The sequence below is a fragment of the Rhinolophus hipposideros genome (genome assembly GCF_964194185.1).
Source record: "Rhinolophus hipposideros genome assembly, chromosome: 20".
Taxonomy (NCBI): Eukaryota; Metazoa; Chordata; class Mammalia; order Chiroptera; family Rhinolophidae; genus Rhinolophus; species Rhinolophus hipposideros.
Window position 1 is genome coordinate 51718079 of NC_138066.1, and position 23175 is coordinate 51741253.

The following is a 23175-nucleotide window of genomic DNA, read 5'->3' on the forward strand; positions in this document are numbered from 1 at the left end:
GACCCTTCCTCAGGCACACTTGCAGCTTCAGAGGCCAGGAGGGGCCCAGGTTTCACTGGGGAGCAGCCCCCCTGGAGGCCAGGGCTGGGGTGTCCACTCTGAGGCTCCAGGGGACCTATAAACAGACAGAGCCTCACCCCATTCCCTGCACATCTGGGAGGGGTCCAGGCACCCCCAGTTTTCCGTCCCCGGTGATTCTCCTGTCTGGTCAGGGATAGGGAGATCACCACCCATTCTGTGCCCCAGCCTTGAACCCAACTCCTGGCAGCTGGGATTCAGGACTCGTCTCAGGCAGGCGGTGGCTTTGGTTCTTGGATGGCTGGAAGGGATGATGCTGGGGCGTGGGAATGGCTCCCAGGGCCCAGCAGCTGCGTCGTCTGTCACTGACACTGGCCTCCAGCCCCATGCTTACCCACTCTCTTTGGCCCTTGTGCTACCAGGGAGCTTGTTAAGCTTCCTCCATATTCTCTGTGTGATTTTTGTGATGACTGTCTGTCATGCAGGGTCTCTGGTCCCGCTCCCCGTACAGGAAACACAGGATATGGTGAGGCCAAAAAGGAACACCCACGGAGCCATGGATAGGGGAGTCATACCACTATATTCTCGCTGGCGGCTGGGTTGGAGACACAGGAAGCAGGAGCCGCACGATCCGCAATCCGCCATCCGCTTCTCTGCCAACCAACCGACCAACCTCACTTGCCAACTGCAATCCATGCTTGCTAGCTTGGCCACGGCAGTTATATTAGTGTCTAATGGCTAACTGGTCACAGCTGATGGCCAACTAGTCACAGCTGACAGCCATCTACCACCCGAGCCAGCACCTTTCCACGTGAGGCCAAGAGCCTGGAAACTGCTCTGTGGGACTCTGTCCCCACACCATCTGTCAGGCTGGCCCAGGTTTCTCCCTCCCTGGCCCCATGCAGTGGACCTGACAGCGTCCCGAGTGGGTAGGGCCCCGTGACTCCGGGAGGAGACTCTGTGAGGGGGGAGGAGTAAGGGGGGCCAGAGCATCGTGAAGAGCCCCCCCACACACACACACTGGTTCTGAATCTGCTCATGACACTCGCGGATGTGAGCGAATGGCTCCCTTCCCCAGCCTGTTTCTCATCTGAAGACACGACCTATACCTGACCAGGAGAATGCTAAGAGCCCCTTAACCTTGGGGGCCTGGGACAGACCCCAAAGCTCACTCTTCCCCCACCCCCACTGTACCCCTGTCGAGCCGGGTGTCAGGCGGGGTCTCTGCTCCTGCTCCCCACATAAGAACGCAGGACACGGTGAGGCCAAACAGGAACACCCATGGAGCCATAGGTAGGGAAGTCACACCAATATATTCTCGCTGGCGGCTGGGCTGGAGACACAGGAAGCAGGATCTACATAATCTGCAACCCACCGTCCTAACAGCAGTCCGCGCTTGCCAGCCACCATCTTCTCGCTAGCGCTCACTCTTTTTCTTCTAGCGTAGCCACGGCAGTTATATTAGTGGCCAACGGCTTACGGGTTACGGCTGACGGCCAACTAGCCACAGCTGCTGGCCATCTGATCACAGTTGATGGCTATTTACTACCCGAGCCAGCACCTTTCTATGTGAGGCCGAGAGCCTGGAAACTGCTTTTTGGGGCTTTGTCCCCACAACCCCCCACGGCAAGGCCAGGCAGGACCCACGGTCGGTGAGAAGATGGACTCCCCCAGCCCCATCCTGTCCCCATTTCTGCTTCCTGAGACCTGCTGGGCTGCAGTTGGGCCTGTCCTCCCTTCCCCTTTCCTCAGGGGCCACCACCTGTCTCGAGGAGTCCCTGAGGCTAATGGTCCTTCCTTCCATCCCAGGACCGAGCCCAGGGGTACATCCAACTCCGGGTGTGCCCTTCTACCCCAAGGGCTCAGCCTGGTGGGCAAGAGAATCTGTGGGGTTTCTCGCCAGTCTGCTTCCTGGGAGCAAGCCCTGGCACTCTCAGTCTGGGTGGCTTTACGAGTGGTCTTTGGCTCCTCCCTGCTGGGTGTTGGGGGCTCCTCAGTGAAGAGAGTGAGGCCAGTCGAGCCCCCTCCCCTCTAGGAAGTGGAGGCTTCTGTCCTCTAGCTGGCGATCACACCCCAACCTCCTGCCCCACAAACATAGGCCCAGAGAGAGCAGGCAGCATGCCTGAAGTCACACAGCAAGTCCAGCCCACACATCAGACCCTCACCCCTGGGTGGGTGTGAGAGAGGCTCTAGAGAGAGAACAGGCAGCTCCATTTGGAGTCAGGTAAAGTGACTCAAGGTGCTAGCTGGACAGGGTTCAAGGGGTCCCCTCCCTTGGGGAAAGATGGCCCAAAGCCCTTGGCCAGAAACTGCCCAAGCACAAGGAAAGGAGAATCAGAAAGGCCTGGACACTGGTCCTGGCCCTGCCACCTACCAGCTGGGTGACCTTGAGCCAATTACTTAACCTCTCTGTTTCCTCCTTTACGGAATGGCGTAAACCCAGCACTGCCCCCAGCTGGCTGCTGTGAGTATTGAGTGCTGTGATGGATGGAAAGGACCTATTTGAAGCTTAAGCGTCCCAAATGCCCTGCATCTGGTGTTTACCAGCCCCACCCTCGGACCGGCATAGCCTATGCAGAAGTCCCCCATAGCAGCCCCTGCTGAAAGCTGGAAGGTTCTCCATCCTAGGGGGTATTCTAGTTGGCAGGACGTGGTTGGGAGGGTTGAGCCCCGGCCTGGAGTGGGACTAGACGAACTACCCCCCTTTCTCTTCCCAGGCCTCCCCACAGAGGCCTCCGCACAGCCAGTGCATGGTCACTGGTGCCGCCCCGGGACATTCATCTGCAGACAGCCCCTGCAGAAAGTGGAGACTGAACAGGGAGGTCTGTTTACCCCAAACACTGAAGAAAGAGCTGCTTCTGTGGCTGGGCTCTTCGGGTCCAACAGCAGAGTAGCCTGCCAGGACAGGCCAACTGTCTGTCAAGGTCGGGGGCCAGGGGCCCAGGGAGGGTGGGGGATGGGCTGCCGGCCAGGGGAGCCCAGGTGGGTCCTCAGTTGTGTTCAGGGCTCTTCTCGTCCTCGTCCACAGCTGCTCAGGGCCCAGCTCCTCTTGACTGCTGGACCAATCCAAGTCTACGAAGGCTAAAGAGCATCACTAACTTACACGAAGGACCCCAATCAATCTTGATTTCAAGAGAAAATGAGCGCTGTGAGTCTGCAAGTCCCATGCCAGGGATCTGCCCGGCAGACAGACACCGCTGAACTGGCTGGGCTGTGGCCCCGGGTGGAGAGGCCTTCGCCCACGGCCAGCAGGGGTTGGTCAGGTCTGTTGGCATTACTCACAGGCTTGACTACCCCCAGGGAACCCCGGGCATCCAGGAGCTCTTCAGCCCTCCCGAGGCCTGAGGTCCCCATTTCTTTGCCCCTGGAAGGAGGGGGTTTGGTGTGTATCCTCAGGGTTTGTAAAGAGCGACAGCTGGACACAGACAGACAGAGGAGGAGGCTGAGCCAGCTGGGGGGGGGGCGGGGTAAAGGCTCGGGACTGGGAGGGGCAGGAAGGTGACAAGGTGCCCCAGCCTCAGGCCAGCTCCCAGGGGTAATGCTTGAGAGTGGTGGGGCTGGGGCCGGTGTGGGTGGGCAGGGAGGGCACTGGAGCCAGAGGCTTGGTCATGTCCTGCCCGTGTTGCCGGAGTGCATGGGCCGGGGGTGCGGTCAGCATGCAGAACTCTCCAGCGGGGGCGGGGGGCGGCTGTGTGGGAGGGACAGTTTCATCTTCCTTTTAGAGCCCTTTCAGGGGCCCAGCATGCTTTTCTCTCCCGACCCTTGCGTCTCACTGGAGTGATTCCTTGGCAAAGCTGCCAGCTTGCACAGTGTCCTTTTAATTAGATTCTCCCAAATTCCCTCTGTCACCGAGTTATTAATATTTATCAGGAGTACACCTGATACGATTAGATCAGTGGGCCCAGGAGGGACAGAGGGGGCCTCCCCTTCTTCCTCCTTCCCCTCCTTCACCTCTTCCCCACTCCAGGGCTCCCCCTTCTACCTTCTGTCTGGTGGGTTCTGCATGTCTCTCCGTGTCAGCGTCCCTCCCTGCCGCCACTTGGGGGGAATCCATGCACACGCTGGTGGAGTGTGCTGGGCGTAGGGCGAGATCCCCACTCTGAGAAAAGGCTCACGGTGTGAAAAGGAACAGCAGCAAGCCCCTTCTGCAGAAAATGGGAGGGGCCCGAGCCATGTCCCTTCCTGTTGGAATGCGAATTAGCAAGGAGAGGATTTTTGAGGATTCAGGGACCCCACTGTGCCCACAGCTCCTCCTCCCACCTGGCATCCATGGGACTCCTCTGGGGAAGGCTGTGGTCCAGGTGGGACGTGAGCCCCCACCTGCCTCTCCCCTCCCAGGACACTAATTACTGGTGAGAAGCCCAGGCTTTGGAGCAACATGACTGTGTTGCTGAATCCCACAGCCAGGTCTGTGTCTGGGATCCATCACAACAGCTGGGGACAGGAGTAGGGGCTGTGGTGGCTGCGTCAACACAGTAACCTGGTGTCCCAGGGCCTGGGGGACAGGGCGTGCCAAGCAGGCCTCAACCAGGCTTTGGAACTGGCTTTCTAGAAAGGAAAACAGCCTATGGGGTCCTAATTTTTTGTCTGGGATTTGGCTGTCTCAAGTCCCCTCCATGATAGAGGGCAGAAGCCAATAGGGTCTGGAACCATCACTGGGACACTTTCTGCTGGGGTGGCCTCTCTAAGTGAAACCATCATCAACCAGACTCTGGAGGCCCAGCGGTCCACTTTACAAGCAGCCCTTGGAGCTGTGGGTATGTGATGAGAGGGGTCTGTGCAGGGACCCAGAAGGCCAGGCCAGTTTGGTGCACCAGCATTTCAGACTCTGGGCTTCCCAACATTTCAGGGACGCTGGGACCACTTTGGGGCTGCCCTGGAGGCTGTACTCCAGCTCAGAGGGTTGGGGGAAGGGTCATGGTGAGGGCCTGACTCTGGACCCAAGATGGTCCTCAGTAAGACTCTCAAATCTGCAGAATACTTGGCCACTGCACGGGGGAGGGGCGCTGTAGGTGGGAAGTGAGGGGCACCCACTTCCAGCTTTGCCACACTGTCCCACCCATAAGCACCCGGAGAAACACACCTGGGGCAGTGCCTCTTCCTACCTGCATTAACCTGAGTCCAGTTCCTGGGTCTCACCTGGGAGACCTCACTCCCATCAGCAGTTGTGCGCTGCCTGTTCCAGGCAGAATGTGGAAGAGCTGGGTTTTTTGTCTCATCCCCCCAGGAAGGCAGCCCCTCCAACTCCTCACCCTTACGCCCGGTGTGCCTGACACCTCGCACCCCATGTCGCTGCTCTGTTTCAGGCTGGTGCTTCTGAGGCCTAAACATTCACTTCTCTTTTATCTGCCAGGCTCAGGTAGTCGTGGGGCCAAGCTGAGCAGTGAGACCAAGAACTGGGGGAAAGTCCCGTCTAAATTAACCATTCCACAGAACCTGGGGATTTATCAGAAAACTAAGAGGACGGCCGGGTTTTGGAGAAAGAGAGGGGGCATTCCTAGAAGTGGAACCAAGCCTGCTATTTGTGTAGGTGGTGGGATTCCCCCCAATCCCCACCCCAGGGCACTTGCCCAGAGGTCTCAGGGTCACAGGCACTGTTTCACTAGTTTTCCAACTGGGGCAGGAGGTGGGTGGAATAGAGGGTGGGGCTAGACACCTGGAAGTGGCCCTGGAGACCGTCATGGCAGGGGGAGCCCAGCTGCCACCTGCTCACCCACAATCTATGCTCCTGGTTGGTTTCTGTCTCAGCTAGTTGTTTTACACTTGCATTTCCTTTTACAGAAGGAAACCGAGACCCCATATCAGAAAGCCGGCTTCCAGTTAAGCTAATATAAAAAGCTGGAACTCCCCATCTCGTTTCTACCTAGGCCTGTGCTTTGGACAGAGTGAGGAGCCCCGAGGGACAGGGTTGTCCCCACGAAGGGCAAGTTCCACACCGAGAGTCTCCACAGAGTTCTAGGAAGCAGAGCGGCTGGGATGCGAGGTCAGCGACTGGAGAGTGACTGTCCTGAGGCCAGCCCCTTGGCAGTGCCTTTGCCCAGTTCTCCCCACCCGAAAATGGAGAACAGCTAGCTGCCACTCTCTTCATTAATTCATAAACTCTTGAAAACATTTATTATTCTTCAGTCTTTATTTTGAACAGGGCCCATCCTTTCCCCTTTTGAGGTCTTTTCAGTCATCTTGGATTTCCCTCTCGTAATCTCCTACCTGTCCTCCTCTAGCTGATGACCACTGCTGTACTCTACTTCTCACTCATCAGTAACTTGCAGCCACTAGGACCCTTGGTGTCTTTTTCTATTTTGCTTATTTGTGATCAAGAATCGATGAAGTTGATCAGTAAGCTTTATGTCTGGTCCTTGGTGAAGCCTTCCCAGTTTGCTGACCTGCACGTGTCTCTCGTTGGTTGATGGGGTTTTGAACCTGCTTCTGCCCCCCCGAGGGGCTGCTCCACCCAGCCTGTGGTGCTGGATCCCTCTTGCACCCTAATTTCAGTATCCAAACATCAATTTAGAAAATCAAATCATTCTAATGACTCAAAACATAACGTGCCCTCTTTTGTTCAAATTGTTGGTGGAAGAGCTGGTGGTATTTGACCTGTGAGGGCAGATGTATTATCATATGTGGACCTGGAATGGCATATGCAAACCACTTTGTCCAAATTACACGGTACACGCCCCAGGAGCCCGGAGATCTGGTTACTCTCCTGAGACGTATAGAGGAAGGTGGGGGTGGGAGTGGATTAAGGAGGAGCGATAACTTGCAGAGTGTCCCAATGCCCAAACCTGAGCGCGGCCCGGGACGCCACTGGCAGGTGTCCTCTGGTCTGCAGAGCGTGTGAAAGCGGCCAGGCAGGTGTGGACCCTCCCCTCCTAAGGGCCTTGTGGAGGTGGAGGGTGTGAAGACATGGAGGCCCTCCCCAACCCTTCACCCGGGAGGTCGCCTATGTGGCTGGTGACTGGTGGAGATGAGGGAGCCTGTCCTCCCTGCAGTTCTCTTCCAAGCCTTTCCCAGGCCTGGCAAAGCCTGGTGCTCTTCTCTGTCCAGGAAGCTTATGCGACTGGTGGGCAGGGCCTGCAGCCAGCCTACTGTGGGCTCTGAGGGGGACGACTGACCAGGGAGAGAGAGGCCTTCCCGTGAGCGTGTGTGTATGTACCGGGGCGCTGACCTGTGGGCCTCCCCTCACCAGGACAGAATGGTGTAGAGATGCAGGTATGCCAGGAGCCAGGGTCTCAGCCAGAGAGAAGACCCAGACCTCACGGGCCCCTTGGGTTTGGACAGAGGGCATCTCAGTGGCAACAATGGGCCAGAGCAGAATCCCCCTGCACATTTTGGACCCCTCCCACCCCTGCTCATTGCATGCCCTTAGGTGGGGGGGTGGGGAAGGGGAGACCCCAATAATGACTGAGACTGAACTGGGCTGATGGGCTCATACTGGGATTCAACTGGATTGAAAATAACTAGGGTGAGGTTTGCAGCTCACGGAGTGCCTGGAGTAAGAGTCATACCTATGGAGAAGTGTGGGTGCCAAAGGCCACTCAGCCACAGCATTCAAGGTTTGTCCCCTGTGCCTCAGAGGCATGGATGTGAGTGGCCTTTCCTGGGGGCCAGCAGGGTGGCTTTGCCCATTGGAGGGTTTGCAGAGTGCATGTACACCCGCCCCAGAAATCCCAATGACCCGGCGTGCTCCAACCTCTGTCCCCTGCAGCGGGCCCATGATCCAATGGCACCAGGTCTCCCTGTTGAGGCTCACTACATGCTTGTTGCATGAATGAATGATGAGGAACTGGGCTGTACAAAGGACACTCACTCTTAGAAGTGAATAAGGCCCCAAGAACGTCCTGGGTGGAGGCTCAGTCTGTGAGTGGCACACGTGGCCGTCTACATTGCAGCAGACAAGCTGTGCCCAGGCCCTTGGGACCCAACACAGCAGATGCTGGGCCTCTCCGGGCCCTGCTAGAGTCTGGTTCTTGGGTGGCCGGCCGGCCGAAGGCCACGACTGCCCAGTTGTTACTATGGGAGAAGCAGAGCTGAGCAAAGACAAACATCCTGATGGGCATCCTGCTTGGGCCACACCCAGGGAACCAGTTGTTCAACAGGCTAGAAAGGCCCTTCCGGGCGGGGCCGGGCCCGTCTGGGGCCTCGTCCCCCTACAGGACTGACTTTTGGGGGCTCCCGCTGTCACACTGCCTGAAGTGGCCTGCTACGGAGGGTACTGAGTACTGATGGAGGGGCTGAGTGCCTGTCTCTGCCTGCACTCGGCTGGGGCTTGGCGTCCAGGCATGCTGGAGAAGCAGTACCTCCCACCCCAAAAGGACAAAGATTTCTCTTAGCTGATGTGTCACTTGGGCTGGGTGCCAGCCCTGCTATGCAGAGAGGGCGATGAGGCTCTCAGGCATCTCAGCCAAGGTCTGGTAGGTGGTGGGTGAGATGGACCCTGCAGACATGAGCCCCCTCCTCCAGTGTAGACGTCCAGGAGAGCAGCACACATGCTCGCCCCTTGCAGGCAGAGGGATGGGCAGGCACTGGGAGCCAGCCCCCTCCCCATGGTGCTCCAGGAACACGAGGATTGACCCAGGCCCCTGCCCACACGTCCCATAATCCTGGGCATACATCCTTGCAGCAGGCTCCAGGGCTCGGAGGGCAGTGAGTCGAGAGGAACTGAAATCTCGGTCTAACTTCCACCCTGACATGGCCAGATTCCCTTGTCTGCCTCCTTTAAAATGTACACAATGCATGACTCTGGCTTTTCCTGAATGGAAGCCCTGGCATCTAAGTCTCAGTAAAACACTGCGTGTTCTGGGTGTGGTGGTGTCTCGGGGGCCCCCAACTGCTGGGGTTCACAGGCTCTTTCCCAGCAGCTGGGGGCTCGGTGGCATGGATCCGCCCTACCTCCTTGCCCTCTTCACTGCAGGTCAAGCGTCTGCTCCCTCCAGTGCCCATGGGCCCCATGGGCCAGAGGGCAAGGCTTCCCAGGAGGGGCCTGCCTGCCACTGGCCAGCCCTGCTGGCTCCCCGGTCCCCAAGGATCCCAGCCACCCACCAGTTCCACTGTGCTCTCTCCCCTCCCCCATCATGGAACCGCCCAGAAGCATGTGCAAGCCTTCCCAGCACCAGGGCCTGCCACACGTTGACCTAACAAACCCTGCCAGACCGCCTCCGATAGGCGCTGTCGAGCACACACTGTTGTCAGTATGATTTTATTTCCTTTGCGGTGGAATCCACAAGAGACAGAAGCATTGCTGGGGCCATGGCCAGCAGGGCTCATGGTGACCAGGCCCGGGCCTGGGCCTGACCAGCGGGTGATCACACTTAAAAAACAAAAGCAAATAGAGAACGAATTGCTTGCCATGAACATCAGCACTCTTTTGGTCATGGTGGAAATTTCATGAAACTTTCCCTTAAACAACAACAAAAACCTGTCCCCTTTAAGCCCAAAATACCGGAGAGAAGATGGCCCTGTGACTTGAGCTCCCTTTGAACTTGAAATGTTACCTTCTTACTTAGAAATTCAGCTGGGCCAGGTGCCTGCAGACTGCAGCCCCTCCTCCCCGGAGGCCCAGGGACCCAGGCACCTCCCTTTCCTGGTCTCTCAAGCAGTGACCCAGGAAACCAGCCCCAGCTGAGGAGGCTTTCATGGCTGAGGGGTGAACCCTCAGGTACACACACCATCTCTCTGCTGAAGAGCCTTACAGCCCACATACACCCAGACATGTCTCACCAGGTTGCGAGGTTATGGTTCACGGTTGATTTTTCTTTGTGCAGGAGTGTGTGGCATGGGGTGACCTTTACAGAAGAGGCACAGAGATCCCGCCATGGCCGGCAGATACATGGAAGAGAGCAGGTTCGCCGACTCCCAAACCAGGGAGAGCTTTCAAGTCCCAAGCAGAACAGCAGTCAAGGTCGCCAAAGGCCAAGGTCAGTGGTCTGTTCCCTGAGTGGCAGCTGAGGTCCCTGGGACCTGGTAAACCTCCTGGTGACCGCTTTCACATGGACAGTCCCCGCAGTTGTCCTGTGAAGGAGGCTGGGTGGGAGTCACCATTCTCATTTGCAGGTGAGGAAACTGAGGCTCAGGGAGGGAGAAGGCCAGGTACCCTGGAAGGGTCAGAGGCAGGACAGGAACCAGGCTCCTGATCCCTAGGGGTCTTCTGGGAATGCAGCACCGCTCACTCCTGTCAGGGGAGCCCTGTTCTTCAGCTTCACAATTTTGGGGGACGAGATCTGTTTGGTTTGGGGACAGTCTCTTATGAGCCCAGGACAGAATGTTTTCACTCCAGCAAGGGACGGCCTTGCTGTCTGGATAAGAAGCGTGGGGCTCATGGGGGAGTGCCCAGCCTCGGGCCGGACTTGTGGGCTCCCTCCCTTCCCTGGGCTGCGGCAGGGCTCAAAGGCCAGCCTTGGCCCACCTCTGGCTCAGGCCGCACACCTGCACACGTGTGGGTTGTCCTGGGGGAGCTTTTCCTTCCTGGGTCAGGGGGTTTGCAAAGGCCTCTGCTGGGCAGACAAACCAGAAGAGGCTTCCTTCCCTTGGCCTGGGGAACACAGGTGTCCCTGACACTCCAGCCTCCCTGCAAGGCACAGCCTCGAGCAGGCTCCTTCCCATCACCCTTGGGGCTGCCTCCCTTCAACTTATTTCTACCAAACAAGAACCGAGAAGAGAGCCGAGGGACCTCACGGAAACCGAGGGGAGAAGCACAGAGGTCCCCTGCCCCCAACCCCTGCTGTGGTACACAGTCTTCGCCCCATTTCCTAGGTGCACCTGTCAAAGGTTGGAGCCAGGTGACCTCTGCCAGGCACTGCCACTTAGCCCAGGGGAAGCCCACATTTCAGGGCACCATCTTTATCCTGTCCAGCTGCCTGCCCCCCAACAGGGTTTCAGGCAGGGCTCTTCTGGAAAACTGAAAGGACACTTGGTCCTGGCTTCAAAAACCTCTATCCTGAGACTTGGCCAGTTGGGACAACACGGCTGCCTGCTGACAGCCACACCGAGGCTGCCAGTGGACCGGCTTCTCTGGACTGACGGCCGTCCTCCTGCAGAGGTGGCTGGGTCCCTCCATACCCTCCCCCCTCCAACTGGCTCAGGGAGTCAGATTCCCATGACTTGTGAGTTCCAAATCTTCCTGGCTGGGCCATGAATTGGAACCTTCTGGAATAGCACTGTTCTCCTCTGCACCTGGGGTGAGGACTTCAGCCTCCCTGTTCCCAACACAACCACCTGGTGTGTCCCCCACCCTCCCAGGCCCAGCTTCCTCCTGTTGTCATCTCCCCTTCCCTGGGAGCCAACCCTCCCCAGCCAGTGAGTCCTGGCCATGCCACATCCTCCGTGCCAGCATGTGCACGGCAAAGGCAGCCCCTCTTCCCAGAGGCCCAACAACGTCGTGTAATGTCAGTCCAGACATGAGCGGCGGGGAAACTTTTAAGTATGCGTGCACACGCACACCAGCCAATAACATTAAGTGTCATTTTAAAAAATGGGTTAAATAAGCAGCATTGCGGAGGACGGCTGGGCGGGCTGATTACCCCGCATTTGCAGGTTCTGGTGGAGGGAAGGCTAGAAGTGTAATGACTGAATTATCACCCTAATGTCTTTTGCTGACTGGGAATAATCCTGGGGCAACAGCTGCCTCGGGGTTTTTGGCTGGTTTCCTCTAATTGCATCCAGATTAAGGGAGGGGCCTTCTCCATCCCTCGGAGCTGGAGCTGCGAGCAGCTGTCCTGGGAGCCCACAGGGGTGTGAGGCGGGAGCACTGAGGGCAGGGACTTGGGTGGCGGTGGGAGCCAGGAGATTCAAAAGAAATGCTTTGCACCAGGACCCTCCAAATGAGGCTCCTTGGACACCCCCCTCCCCCAGTAGCCCAAAAGCATAAGGCTTCGCTGAACAATGCACGACACTCTCCTGCTGGAGTGAGGGGAGGAGCACTTTCTCCCCCTTAGGCTTCCCCTGGTCTCCAGGGGACGTGCGGCTGGATAAGGCGTATTCCCAAATACTCTCACTAGGACGAGGACCTCTTGGTAGCGAGACTGGACCCACCGCCCAGCTCTCCACTCCTCCCACTCCCAGCCCTGAGTCCCCCTGGAAAGGCCTTTGCACATTTCCGCTTCAGCACCTGTGCTTTGGCTAGCCTGCGGGAGGGATGCAAGAGACAGGAGCAGAGTCCCATCTGACCTCCACACAAGTGAACAGCCCGCTGGGACGTGGCAGCTAGTTGGCCCCAGACAGGAGCAAGCCCAACCCAGACCGGAAGAACTGCCCGGCCTAAACCACTGATCTTCAGGCTCCTGTACAAGACAAGTGCATGCAGTTTGAAGCCACCAAGTTTTGGGGTTGTTATGCAGCATTACTGTGGCAATGGGTGACTGATACCCTTGTTCATGGGGGTGTGGTTTCTAGAGGGTCCAAGTGGTACCTGGTTAACTTCAGCCAGTTCCACAATGGATCAGGAGCCAACACAGAAAGGCAGTGCTCTTTTCCCAGAAGCAAAGTAGATGAAAAGTGTATCCCCATCCAGCCGGGACACCTGCCGCTGGACTGCAACAAGCAGTACTCCAAGACATGGGCACTGATGGGGTTCCAGGACGGTCTCCCCAAAAGGCTCTTGGACAGAGGGACCGGAAACTTAGAAGTGCTGTTCTCATAGCTTGCTGGTTGAAGACTTGGGCTGATGGAGCCAAGAGAAGCTGAGAAGGGGCCGGCTGCTGCTGACTCCCTCTTTCCTGTTGATAAACATCTTTTTAGATGTTTAAGGTAGATGGCGCCATCCTGTAGCCTTCAGCCTCCGTCCAGTGAGAAAAGCTGAGTCGGAAGAAGCTCTCAGTGGGGGCTGTGTCTCCATGACTCTCAGCCCTTCAAGGATTTTTCTCCCCAGGACGCGCTGGGGGATTCAAACCTCCTAGCTCCCACCAGTCCAGGCAGTGGCATTCTGTGCAAACAGCCGGTTGGGAGCTCCCCACACCATCTGCCCATCTCTAAATCCCAGATGCAACTGGTATAAGATCTTTTGGAGGCGGGAGAGGGTGTTGGGAAGACCTGGTTCCCACCCACAACAGCCATGAATGTTGGCTACTTTACTGTGGTGGCCTTTGCATCCAACCACCTAGACACCGAGTTAGAGAAGACCCAGATCACAGCAGAATGTGGGGCCCCATGGGAAAGTGGGAGAAGTCAGTCTTTCTAGCTACTTTCAGGGGCTTTGTCTTGGTTGGTCAGTTAATATACTATTGCTTCCCTTGGACAGTGTAGATTCTCTTCAGAGGGTTTTGTGGCCACACACATGCGCACACACACACACACACACCCCCGACACATCTAGCCCCCACCTGATTGCTGTATTTGGCGGAGTTGACCTTAAACCACCAAAAAACCTCAGGTAGAAATTCCCCAACTAAGGTAGAGGGGTCCAGCTCATGGCTCAGGTTCAGGGGCAGGCAGTCTCCTTCACATGCCAGGAGTATAAAGTGTTTAAAAGGACAGTATGAAAGTCCCCAGCTTCTCAAATCCCACACTGCTCTTACACCTCTACCCTGAAATCAGCAGGGCATTTTTTCTTTGTTTTTAGCAGACGTCTTCGTATTAGTGTTGCAGCTGAGGCTAAAGAAGCTATGGGAAGTCCGTTTGGCTCACTCAGAGAATAAGGCCTGATGAAGGGGAGTGTCCAGCTTGCAATGATGTCTCTGGGCCTGGATGGAACCCCCTTCTCTTCTGTATCCCCTGGTGCTGGTGGGTGAGCTAGACCTATTTTTCCTGGCCCTGCTTTCCCCATTGCCTGGGAATACCCTGAGATTGCTAAGGAAGCTGGAGGTATTCCTGGGTTCTATTGACATGCATCGTAGGAAGGCAACACAGAAGCCAACCAACCTGCGTCTCCAGGTAGAGGGGCTATGCATTCTGGTCCCACTGTTTTGGAAGCTGACTTTTCTCTGGGCCACTGTCAGGACTTAATTCTCTCACTTCCAGACTCTGCTTTTGTTGTTAATATGGAACAGTTCCCTTCATTTCGCCCAAAGGCATTTTCCTTATGATTCTACCACCCCCTGTCCCCTTCATGCCCATCCCCACCCCCTCCCACATGCCTGGGACCTCTGGTAAGGTCCCCTCAACCCTCGTCCAGCACAGGGAGTGCAACCTATCTGCGGAAACCAAAGCCTTCCCGAGGCATCTTTGGGCCCTTCTTGCATTCTCTGGGGGGCTTGGGCGAGGGTGTTTCCACCGTGCCCCCATAGGGACAGCTCTCCGAGCTCGGGTGGTGGCCTGTGCACTCCACAGCAGGTATGTAACCGCTATCCCACATGCCCGTCCCACACAGCTTGCACAGGTCATGAAGGCTGCAGGGTATCCGGGGCAAGAGGCGGAACTGGTACAGCAAACTCCTTGCCTGCAGAGAGAGGACAGGCAGTGAGGGGGGTAGGGCTCAGTGGGTGGCCACAGAGCACCTGTGGGCTGACCATGTGCCAGGCTCAGGGCAGGGGCTCTGCCTGCAGAATCCCGTTCAATGCCAGCATGGTGGGACCCCTGGTGCAATTGCAGTGACAGGACCCACGGGAACGGTTCTTGGAATGATTGTCACATGTGGCTCGAGACAAAAGGCTCCTCCAACAGCCTGCATGTGCAGGGTAAACAGGGGAGCCAAGAACGGAGCGGGGCCCCCACTGTTTCTCATGACCCCTTACTCAGCCCCACTATGATGCCCTAGTGTTCTGCTCTGCCCCACCGCTCCACCACGCAGCCCTGCAGGATGTTTCCACGCTCCCGTGTGGGACCGAGTCCTCTTCAAGCCCTCCTCCTACCCACCTGACCGCTGACCCTGGGACCCTTCTGCATTGCCCCCAGAAGACCACTAGAGAGCTTTAAGAAGCAGGACTCTGGGAAGTGGGGGAGCAGCAAAGCTCATGGTTCCCCTTTATTCCAGTACCCTTGGAAGAGAAGTAGCCACCCTCCCCGCAAAACCTCCTGGGTTTTCCTGGTTCTGGGCTGTGAGTGAGGTGCCTGAAGATGGGGAACCTATCAACCTGGTGGTCATTTGTTCATTCCACGCAGTGAGGGGGGCTCTCAGGTCAGGGACTGACAGTGATGGGCCCTGAAAAGCAGCGCAGTCAAGCCCCAGCGGTGGCCAGAGGCACTAATCACTGGACCTTGGGGCAGAGCTCCCCAAGCTGTGCATGTGGGGGCGGGGCCTGAGTGGAGGTGGGGTTCTGTAAGTGAAGGGGTGGGGCCTGCATGGGGGCGGGGCTCTGTAAGTGTCAGGGGCAGGGGCTCACCTTCCTGAGAACCAGCTCCCCATTCATGTGCATGGCCAAGTTCCCAAAGTGCAGGAGCATCTGGTCGGTGGCCAGCTGCTGCTCAATGACGTCATCCCCGTAGATGGCCACAATGGCCACACAGATGAAAAGGTGGAAGTAATCCGTCTGTGGGGTGTGGAGAGTGGGGTTCAGACAAGGCCTCTCACCCAGCCCCAGGCCCTGCCTCAGGTGGAGGCTGAGTGCAGAGGTGCGGGTGGGGCTGGGCAAGCCACGCTACCTCTTTCATCCTGTTTCTACCTGCAAATGAGCCAATGTCAGGGCCTGTGATAGTCGGTGCACAGGCTGCCGTGACGCCCAAGGGGTGATGCTGGCCCCGGCCACCCTTGGGCTGCTGCTGCTCTTTGGGGAGCCCTTTGGTACTCTCTGACATGGGGGCAAAGGACACTTCCTCTGGAGGCTGGCCCATGCTCATTCTGAAGCCTCCTTGGTAACAGTCCTGAGAGACAGTGAGTGCAAAAGGCTGGGTCAGAACACACCCCAGGGGCTCGTGGAACACACCAGCGAGAAAACCTTCTGGCAGCCACCCACCAGTCAGTGCCCTCCTGCCTCCAGGCTGCACGTCCCAACTCCTGCCCCAGAGAGGACTCAGATTTGTCACTAAGAAAGTGGGGAGGAGATGCTGAGAGAGCAAGCACGTCAGCCTCCTGACGGTCCCCGGAGCAGCAACGCCCGGCCGGCAGCAGGAAGCCGGCACTTGGTCTTGACCTTGGCACACCCTGCTCCCTGTTCTGTCCGGATGCACTGAGGGCATGTGGCCTTTGATTCACATGCACTTCCGGGAGCAGAGGAAGGACACGGAGCACCAGGAAGCCCAGGTTTAGTCTCCCGACGCCAACCACCCAGCCAGACGGAACTGCATTTCTAAACAGGGCCGGGCGGGGCCCACAACACAGGAGGAGGTTATGGCAGCCACGCCCCACGTGCCCTGGAGAGAACACCCCCCAGACTGCGGGCCATGCACTGCAGCCCTTCCTCCCAACGAATCCGCAATGGTCTTGTTTGGGTTCTGCAGCTGTTTGAGGGGTGGCTGGGGTGGGAAGGCAGCAGAAGGGTTCCAGGAAGGTGGGTGCGCTCAGAGGAGCATGGGGAAGAAAAGGGCGCATGGCCTATATTGGGCTGGACAGGGGTACAGGACTAATTTCAGTTCCCGGGCATCGCCCAGGGCCATCCAGCCACTGTGGGCAAACGGGAAGTAAATGAACAGCCTACAGCCTTTCTGACTCAGGGGTCACTTTCAAAGTCAAAGGCAACACCTGGTAACGATCCTTTCTGCAGAACTCCTGCTGAATTAGCGTACCCTCACCACCACTATCCTAACCCCCAAAACTCCCCTGCTAATACTTTGATCAAGGGGAGGGGCCAAATGTGGCTACATATAGTCTGAAGTCTGAAAATGATGTAAACTTGATTTGTGCACTTGGAGAAAAATGAAGGCCAAGAGAGATGTTCAAACTGGCCTCCACCCCAGAATTCTTACCAGATCACTGTGATGAAATCACCGTGAGAAATGGCCGCATCTGTTAGGTGATGCTCATGTATAACATTAGCCTAAAAATGATGTAATGGGGGTGGCGTTTTGCTGCTGGAAACACATGCAATGGGGCCTTGCAAAGCAGATATGATTGAAAAACAATGTGAGCCAGAGTTTTGGACCATCCGTGCCAGTACTTGTTCTGATTAGTGCAGACATTTCATCTGAACGTACACAGTGTCGAGCTGGCTAATCCAGGCAGGCAATGAAGCCAGACCGAGCCGGGAAGAGCGTGGGACGCGCTGAGGATGGAGGTGGCACCGGCACTACCTATCTTCAGACTCACGTTTATCAGATATCACCCTGCTGTGACATTAGAAAGGAGGGAGAATGCTGATGCAAATTTCTGCAGGCTCCTGTCTACCTGTGACGTGTGTATCATCCGAGTAGCCACAGTGAGAATGGGTCTTGCAGAAAGGGTCATGGCCACCTCCCGGATGCCTCGACCCTAGTTTTTAAAAGGCTGATGGATTCAAAGAGACTTGTCTATTCTTTGACATTGCCAGCTTGTCACTAATTTGGGTGTTAAAGCCATGTGACAGAGCCAGTACTGCACTCTCAGGAGACGCTGATAATGCTGGATGGCAACTGGAAGTCGACGTCACTGGGAAGGAATGCAGGCTGGTCCTGGGCTCTCCGGCCCCTTCCCTGAGCTGTCCCGAGGGGAGAAGGTGGGTGGGCACCGGCGTGCGGGGCTACGGTGGGCCTGCCTGGCCTCGGAAATGTCTTTCATGCTGATTGGTTGTGACAAGAGCGAGCTCAGCCCCAGAACGTGGTAATGAGCGCAGTCAGTGGGCAATTTGCATCGATTTCACTTCCTCGGGAGGCGAGTTGCAGGTCTGACGCCAGCCAGCCACGTGGGACTGCAGGCAGTCGCAATGTGAGGCGCTGATGTGGGGCTTGTGGGGGCTCAGGGATTTGGGAGGGAGACACCAGAGGGAGAGCATGGTTCCGCTGGCACCCTGCCGTCCTCGGAGGTGACTCTCTCAGGCACGCGGTCCTCCCCTCAGCGCCCGCCCTGGCTCACCTGGTAGTGGGCCCAGCAGGCCTCCCAGATGCGCAGGGCCTCGGCTTCAGGGAACTCGCGCTTGAAGCACAGGAGCAGCCAGCGGTGGCAGAAGAGCATTTGCAGGCCGTCCTCGCCCAGGGACACCAGGTGCTGGTAGAAGCGCTGGTGCGTTAGCCGCAGAAGCTCGCGCAGGTACAGCTGGGGTAAGGCATGGAGAGTCAGCCCCCTGCTCCAGGACGCCCACTCACCCTGGGGCCGGGCCCTCTGTGCCCATGTCAGCACCTGCATACTTCACTCTGCCCCTGACTCACACTTCTTTGCCACATTCCAGACTGTTCCAGAGGCATGGTGTGGCCCAGGGCAGTGGAGTGGAGGACCCTGCTGTGCACCGAGAGGCTAATGGCGGCTCCCTGCTGGGAAGGCTCCCTGGGCCTTGGTGGCTGCGTGGGGGCAGTTGCTGATGCTCCCTACTTCCTGAGAACTTTGGGTTCAATCACCCTCCTCCACTGAGATCACAGAGATCCATCATTTTCTGGAGCTGCTCCGAGCAGAGAGGGGGCAGTTCTGAACCCCAGGACACTCAATTCTTGCCCGTAAGGTCACTACCTAGTGACGTGGGACAAGCTCAAGGCTATTTCTGGCTGCTGACTTCACCAGCGCCACTGGAAAATCAATCTCCAGCAGCTAATGAGTCACGGGGCTGTGTGGGGCTGGGGCGCGTCAGGGGCACGTGGCGTCAGACCCCGTAATTGCCTCCCCAGGTACCGTGGAAACCTGACGTCACACGGCTGTGGAGAGTGGGCTTGGCTGGGATCACACACTCTCAAGATCACAGCCCGGTGATCTTGGGGTGGGGGCTCGATGAGTCACAGGCCCCTTCCCACACAAGTGGCCCTTTGTTCCTGCAAGAACAGGGCTCATAGGCCCCTCGTAGGAACTGTTTCTGGGGATTCTTCCCCACCTACCAGTTTCTCCACCCTGTGGCCACAGCAGGGTCAAGTCCACACATGTGGCCACTCCCCTGTCTCACAGATGCCCCCCAACCCCCCAGGTGTCCCCTACCTTCCAATCCATACCTCCTGGCTCCCTTTCCTCAAATCCTCTGCTGTGTTCTGCTCTCCCATCCACAGAACTCAATGGTCCCCTAACGGTTACTGTAAAGGATGTGCTCCTTGCCCCCACTCCCCAACATTCGGTGCTGCCTGGTCTGTGTAGGTTAGGGAAAGCCATAAAGGGAGGGGTGCTGGCAGGGCACTGCAGAAAAGGCCTGCTGTCCTTGGGGGGGGTGACAACTGCCCAGTGAGCCTCAGGGTGGCTTCAGGAGCCCCTCCCAGCCCCACCCCACTAAGGAGCCCTGGCTGCGTGGAACCCCTGCAGGGAGCAGCCTGGATGCACTTGAGGACCCGGTTTACAAAGCTCAGGGCCAGGTGTGGTCTGGCCCTCCTTCCTTACCCCTCCAGGGAGCCCGGGCTGGGATGCCATGTGCAGGGGGTGAAAGGCCTCCAGGGAGGGCCCCCCCACACACCCCAGAGTGTGGGGTGGGCATGGTGGCACATGTCCAGGACCTGGGAGCAGCATGTGGCCCTCTTGGGAGAGCTGGCCCTTCCCCGGAGGCCCAGGGATAAGCCCCTATACCTCACTGGCTTCCCTGCTGCCTCATGACCCACAGCAGCCATATCACCATGGCCACCAGCACCTCTCTCACAGCTGTCCACCACACACGTCCCCGAGCCTCACCAGCTGCTTCTCCATGTCTTCGTCCCGAGGAGAGCTAACAAAGATGGTGTTGTGCATCAGACCCACAAAGCACCAGAAGGTGTCTGATTCGTCCAGGACCTCGGCCAGGATGGGGGCAACCAGGTCCGACATGCCCTGTGAGTAGCCGATGGCTGGGTTGTACACAGCGTAGTTCAGCAGGATTCTCCTGGTGACACAGCACAGAGAGCAGGGCAGCCAGTGAGGGTGCCCACGACACCGCCCACCTGCTGTCCTCTTGGTGGCATGTCGCCTGGGCGAGCAGGACCCCAGGCGGGAAACCCAGGGCTGCCTGGACCCTCTGTCCTGCCTCAGTCTGAGGAAGGAGGGCAGCTCTGGGGACCGTCTCTTAAGCCGTGGAAAGGTAATGGCCTGCAATTAGCCACTCACCAGGCCCAGGCCTGAGTGCAGGGGGAAGGAGGAATGTGGGTCTGATTTTCTTAATGGTCGACTGCCTGTGACAAAGGGTGGGCTGGCAGGCACATTTTTATGGGCTGCTAATTTTGTGCAATTATTTGCCAGGCGGCAGCAGAATGTCAAAGATGCCAGCCCCGGCCCTGTGGCTCTGTGTGGCTTCATCACCCGGAGGACCACCCCTTGGGAGACCCTGGGGGAGGCCCAGCCACCATTCAGGTGAGCCGAGCAAGGCCAGGCTTGGTGGACGCCCAGGGGACGCGGGCTTCCCTGGAACACTATGGCCATCGGGGCTGATTGAAGTTGGCTCAAATAGCTAATGATCCTCTGCTTCTGGGGTGGCTATATGAACCCAGAAGGAAGACCCTGTGCCCCGCAGGCGCTGCTGCTGCTCGTCCACTTCCCGAGGGCACGTGGCCCCAGGGACATGGCGGGTACCTCATGCTCTCCACGTTCGGGTTGCCTTCGCCTCGGAAGAACTGGTTGCTCCTGTCTGTCCGAACCACATCCTTGTCCACGGTGAACTGCACAGCGCGCCAGAATGCCCTGTGCTCCTCAGGGCTCATGGACAGCCTGGCACAGAGCAGGGCACCCGCTGGCACTCAGCGAGCCGCACGCACCTGCACACGCACGCGCTCCGTCCCTCCCGACCCCTGCCCCTGGATGGGAACTGGGGGTGCTGCTACCGCTGGCAGACCCTCCAGCTCCCCGCTGACTTGGGGGGTAGGCGTATCCAAGGGGTTCCACAATATGAACGCGGCCTCATGGGAGGAGACCTGAGTGCAGCCCCCAGGCCGGCCAAGCCCAGATGGACCTCCGCTGTTGGGCTCCCGGTGGGACCCTGGAGACCCCGCCGCCACCCCAGCGCCCACTTAAGTCTGTAGAAAAAGAATTCTAAAACCTTGACATGTGAGCTAAAGAGCACCTGGGGTAATGACTGCACTTATCCAGCCCTATCACTCACAGTCTGTGGAGACCCATTCTCCAAAGAGACGACGGGTCACGGACCATAGTATCAGTGCCGAATTGCACCTCAAATTGCCTTTTCGAATGACATTTCCCTTCTGGTCTGGACAGCTACCTTTTCTGCTGGATCTCAGCGTATTCCTTACGCTTCTGCACCCGTAGTGCCTCCCTCTCCTCCGACGTGGACTCGTGGCTGTAATAACGCAGCAGGAAAGGCCAGACCTCCCCCCGGATTGACACATCAATGCCGCCGAAGAAAATGGCCTGGAGGAAGCGGCAGAAGTTGGGGAGGGGCCAACACAGGGCTGCTCAAAGCACCCCCAGATCCCCGGAGATTGGTGTTTTGGTAGCTTGGCTGCCCCTTCTGACAACTGATGCCTCGATTGAGTGGCTGCAATTTGCACATGTTTGGGAGGGGAAAGTGCCGGCCCCCATTCCCATACAGGACCCAGGCGGGCTCATTTCAATGTCAATACCCCCCCGGGGTGGCACTCAGATGGACGTGTCGTTCTCACGTCACGGCCTAATCCCCAGTTTGGGAAGTGCAGCGTTCCACTGTGAGCTCTTCTATACAGACTGCGTGGGACCCCCAAACCCGAGGCAGCGGCTTTGATTGCTCGGTCGGCCGTGCTCACACAGTTGCTCGCACAGGGGACCGACACCCCCAGGGGCTGGTCCCGACCTCGGCCCTGGCTCTGGTCCCCTGGGGCACCGGGCCTCACCTTGCGCAGCTTGTACTCCTCCTCTACCTGGCCCAGCTCGTTGAGGTGCCCAAGCCAGGCGGAGACGTCCAGCCTCTGGTACATGCTCTCCTCCGGGTGTGTCTCCGAGGAGGGCAGTTTGGGCCGTCGGATGGAGAACTGCATGCATGTCTTTTCGTCAGTGACCTGCTGGACAAGAGGAAAGCGGGAAGATGAGTGTCCAGGGCACATCTTTCGAAGCGAGCGAGGCTCTTCAGGGATGTGAAAACCCTTCCTTCTCTCTTCTGAAAGGAGGGGGCGCCTCTCCCCTGCCCATAAACCCCTAAATGGCAACTGTAATTAGGCACAATTAAAACAAAAATACCTTCGTCTTCACGGCAGTTCCCCCACTGCAGGGCTCCCTGGCCCACTCCCACCGACCGAGCAGTGGCCCCCTCACTGCCCCCCCTCCCCCACTCCCCCTCCGACCCCGGCCACAAAACAGAATTAATGCCTCGTTCGGCCCTACTTCCCTCTGCCTCTGCCGGGAGGGCCTGCAGTAAATTACATGTGATTGGCCACATACAAAGGGATTGCTGTTCTGGGAGCGGGGAGCCCGCCTGTCACGATGTCTCCACGGGCAGTCACGAATCCAGGGCAAAACTGCAGCTGACATTTAATTCAAAAATCAAAGGTTGTTCCATGTGGGGGGAGAAAAGCCATGCTACCGTAATAAGGGAAGCCAGCAGGAGGCTCGGCGGGAAGGAAGGGAATTTTAAAGTCGGCCCCATTTCTAATAAGCACATACAGTATCTTAAACCAATAATTAAAGAGCTCTCATTACATTTGTATGTAGATTGAGCAAAATATGGCAGGAAGCCTTGTCAAAACATGATTTTTTCAAGGGCAGAGCACTGACTTTACAAGAAGTCCTGGGCACATGTTTCAAGCCCAAAGTTGCTGCCCTATCGGCCACTAGCGACCACGGTCATGCCCCACGAGGCCTGGGCCCAGGAGGAGAGAGACGTGCCCAGAAGTCCTGGACCCCCATGGCGGAGGGGGGAGGGGCTCAGCTCCAGTGTGTCCAGGGTGGGACCTCCCCCCACCCTGGGCAGCGCCCTCCGTCCTCGGGGCTACCTGGTCTTGGAGGTGCGTCTCGGCACAGTATTTCCACTGCTGAAACACATCTGCCAGCTTGTCCAGGCCGCCATGATGGAAGTGGAAAACCTTGTACTGGCTCTCTCGGCTGGCCACGACCAGCTGGCCGCTGGTACAGGCTTCATCGCTAGGCCGTGATTGGAGGGGGAGAGCAAAGGGAGGAGTGCGTAAACACGGGGTTGTATTTCCAAGTATAATCAGAGGCCACTCAGATCGACCTCAGAGGCAGGAAACAGGAAGTCCCTGAGGAGTTTGGCTGCCGGCGGGAGGGGGACCGAATTATGCCCCCACAGAAGCCATCACACTTTTTGCTGAAGAAGGCAAAACAGCTTTTTCCTGGGGAGGCTGAGA

At 57.6% G+C, this 23175-nt stretch overlaps 1 protein-coding gene across 6 annotated transcripts in view; it reads right to left on the reverse strand.

Moving 5' to 3' along the window:
* Positions 1-9202: 9202 nt before the first annotated feature.
* The window catches only part of TBC1D16 (TBC1 domain family member 16), a 70633-nt gene continuing 56660 nt past the window's right edge, over positions 9203-23175 (reverse strand). For 4 of the 6 annotated variants that reach the window (XM_081029084.1, XM_081029088.1, XM_081029085.1 and 1 more), the window contains 8 exons: positions 22804-22951; positions 21709-21876; positions 21102-21250; positions 20459-20593; positions 19589-19775; positions 17870-18049; positions 15270-15416; positions 9203-14386 (listed from right to left, as the gene is read on the reverse strand). In XM_081029084.1, the coding sequence (XP_080885210.1) occupies positions 14138-14386; positions 15270-15416; positions 17870-18049; positions 19589-19775; positions 20459-20593; positions 21102-21250; positions 21709-21876; positions 22804-22951 (1363 nt within the window). In that variant the 3' untranslated portion in view covers positions 9203-14137. The remainder of the gene's footprint in view (positions 14387-15269; positions 15417-17869; positions 18050-19588; positions 19776-20458; positions 20594-21101; positions 21251-21708; positions 21877-22803; positions 22952-23175) is intronic. The other 2 variants (XM_081029086.1, XM_081029089.1) reach the window with 1 other exon arrangement.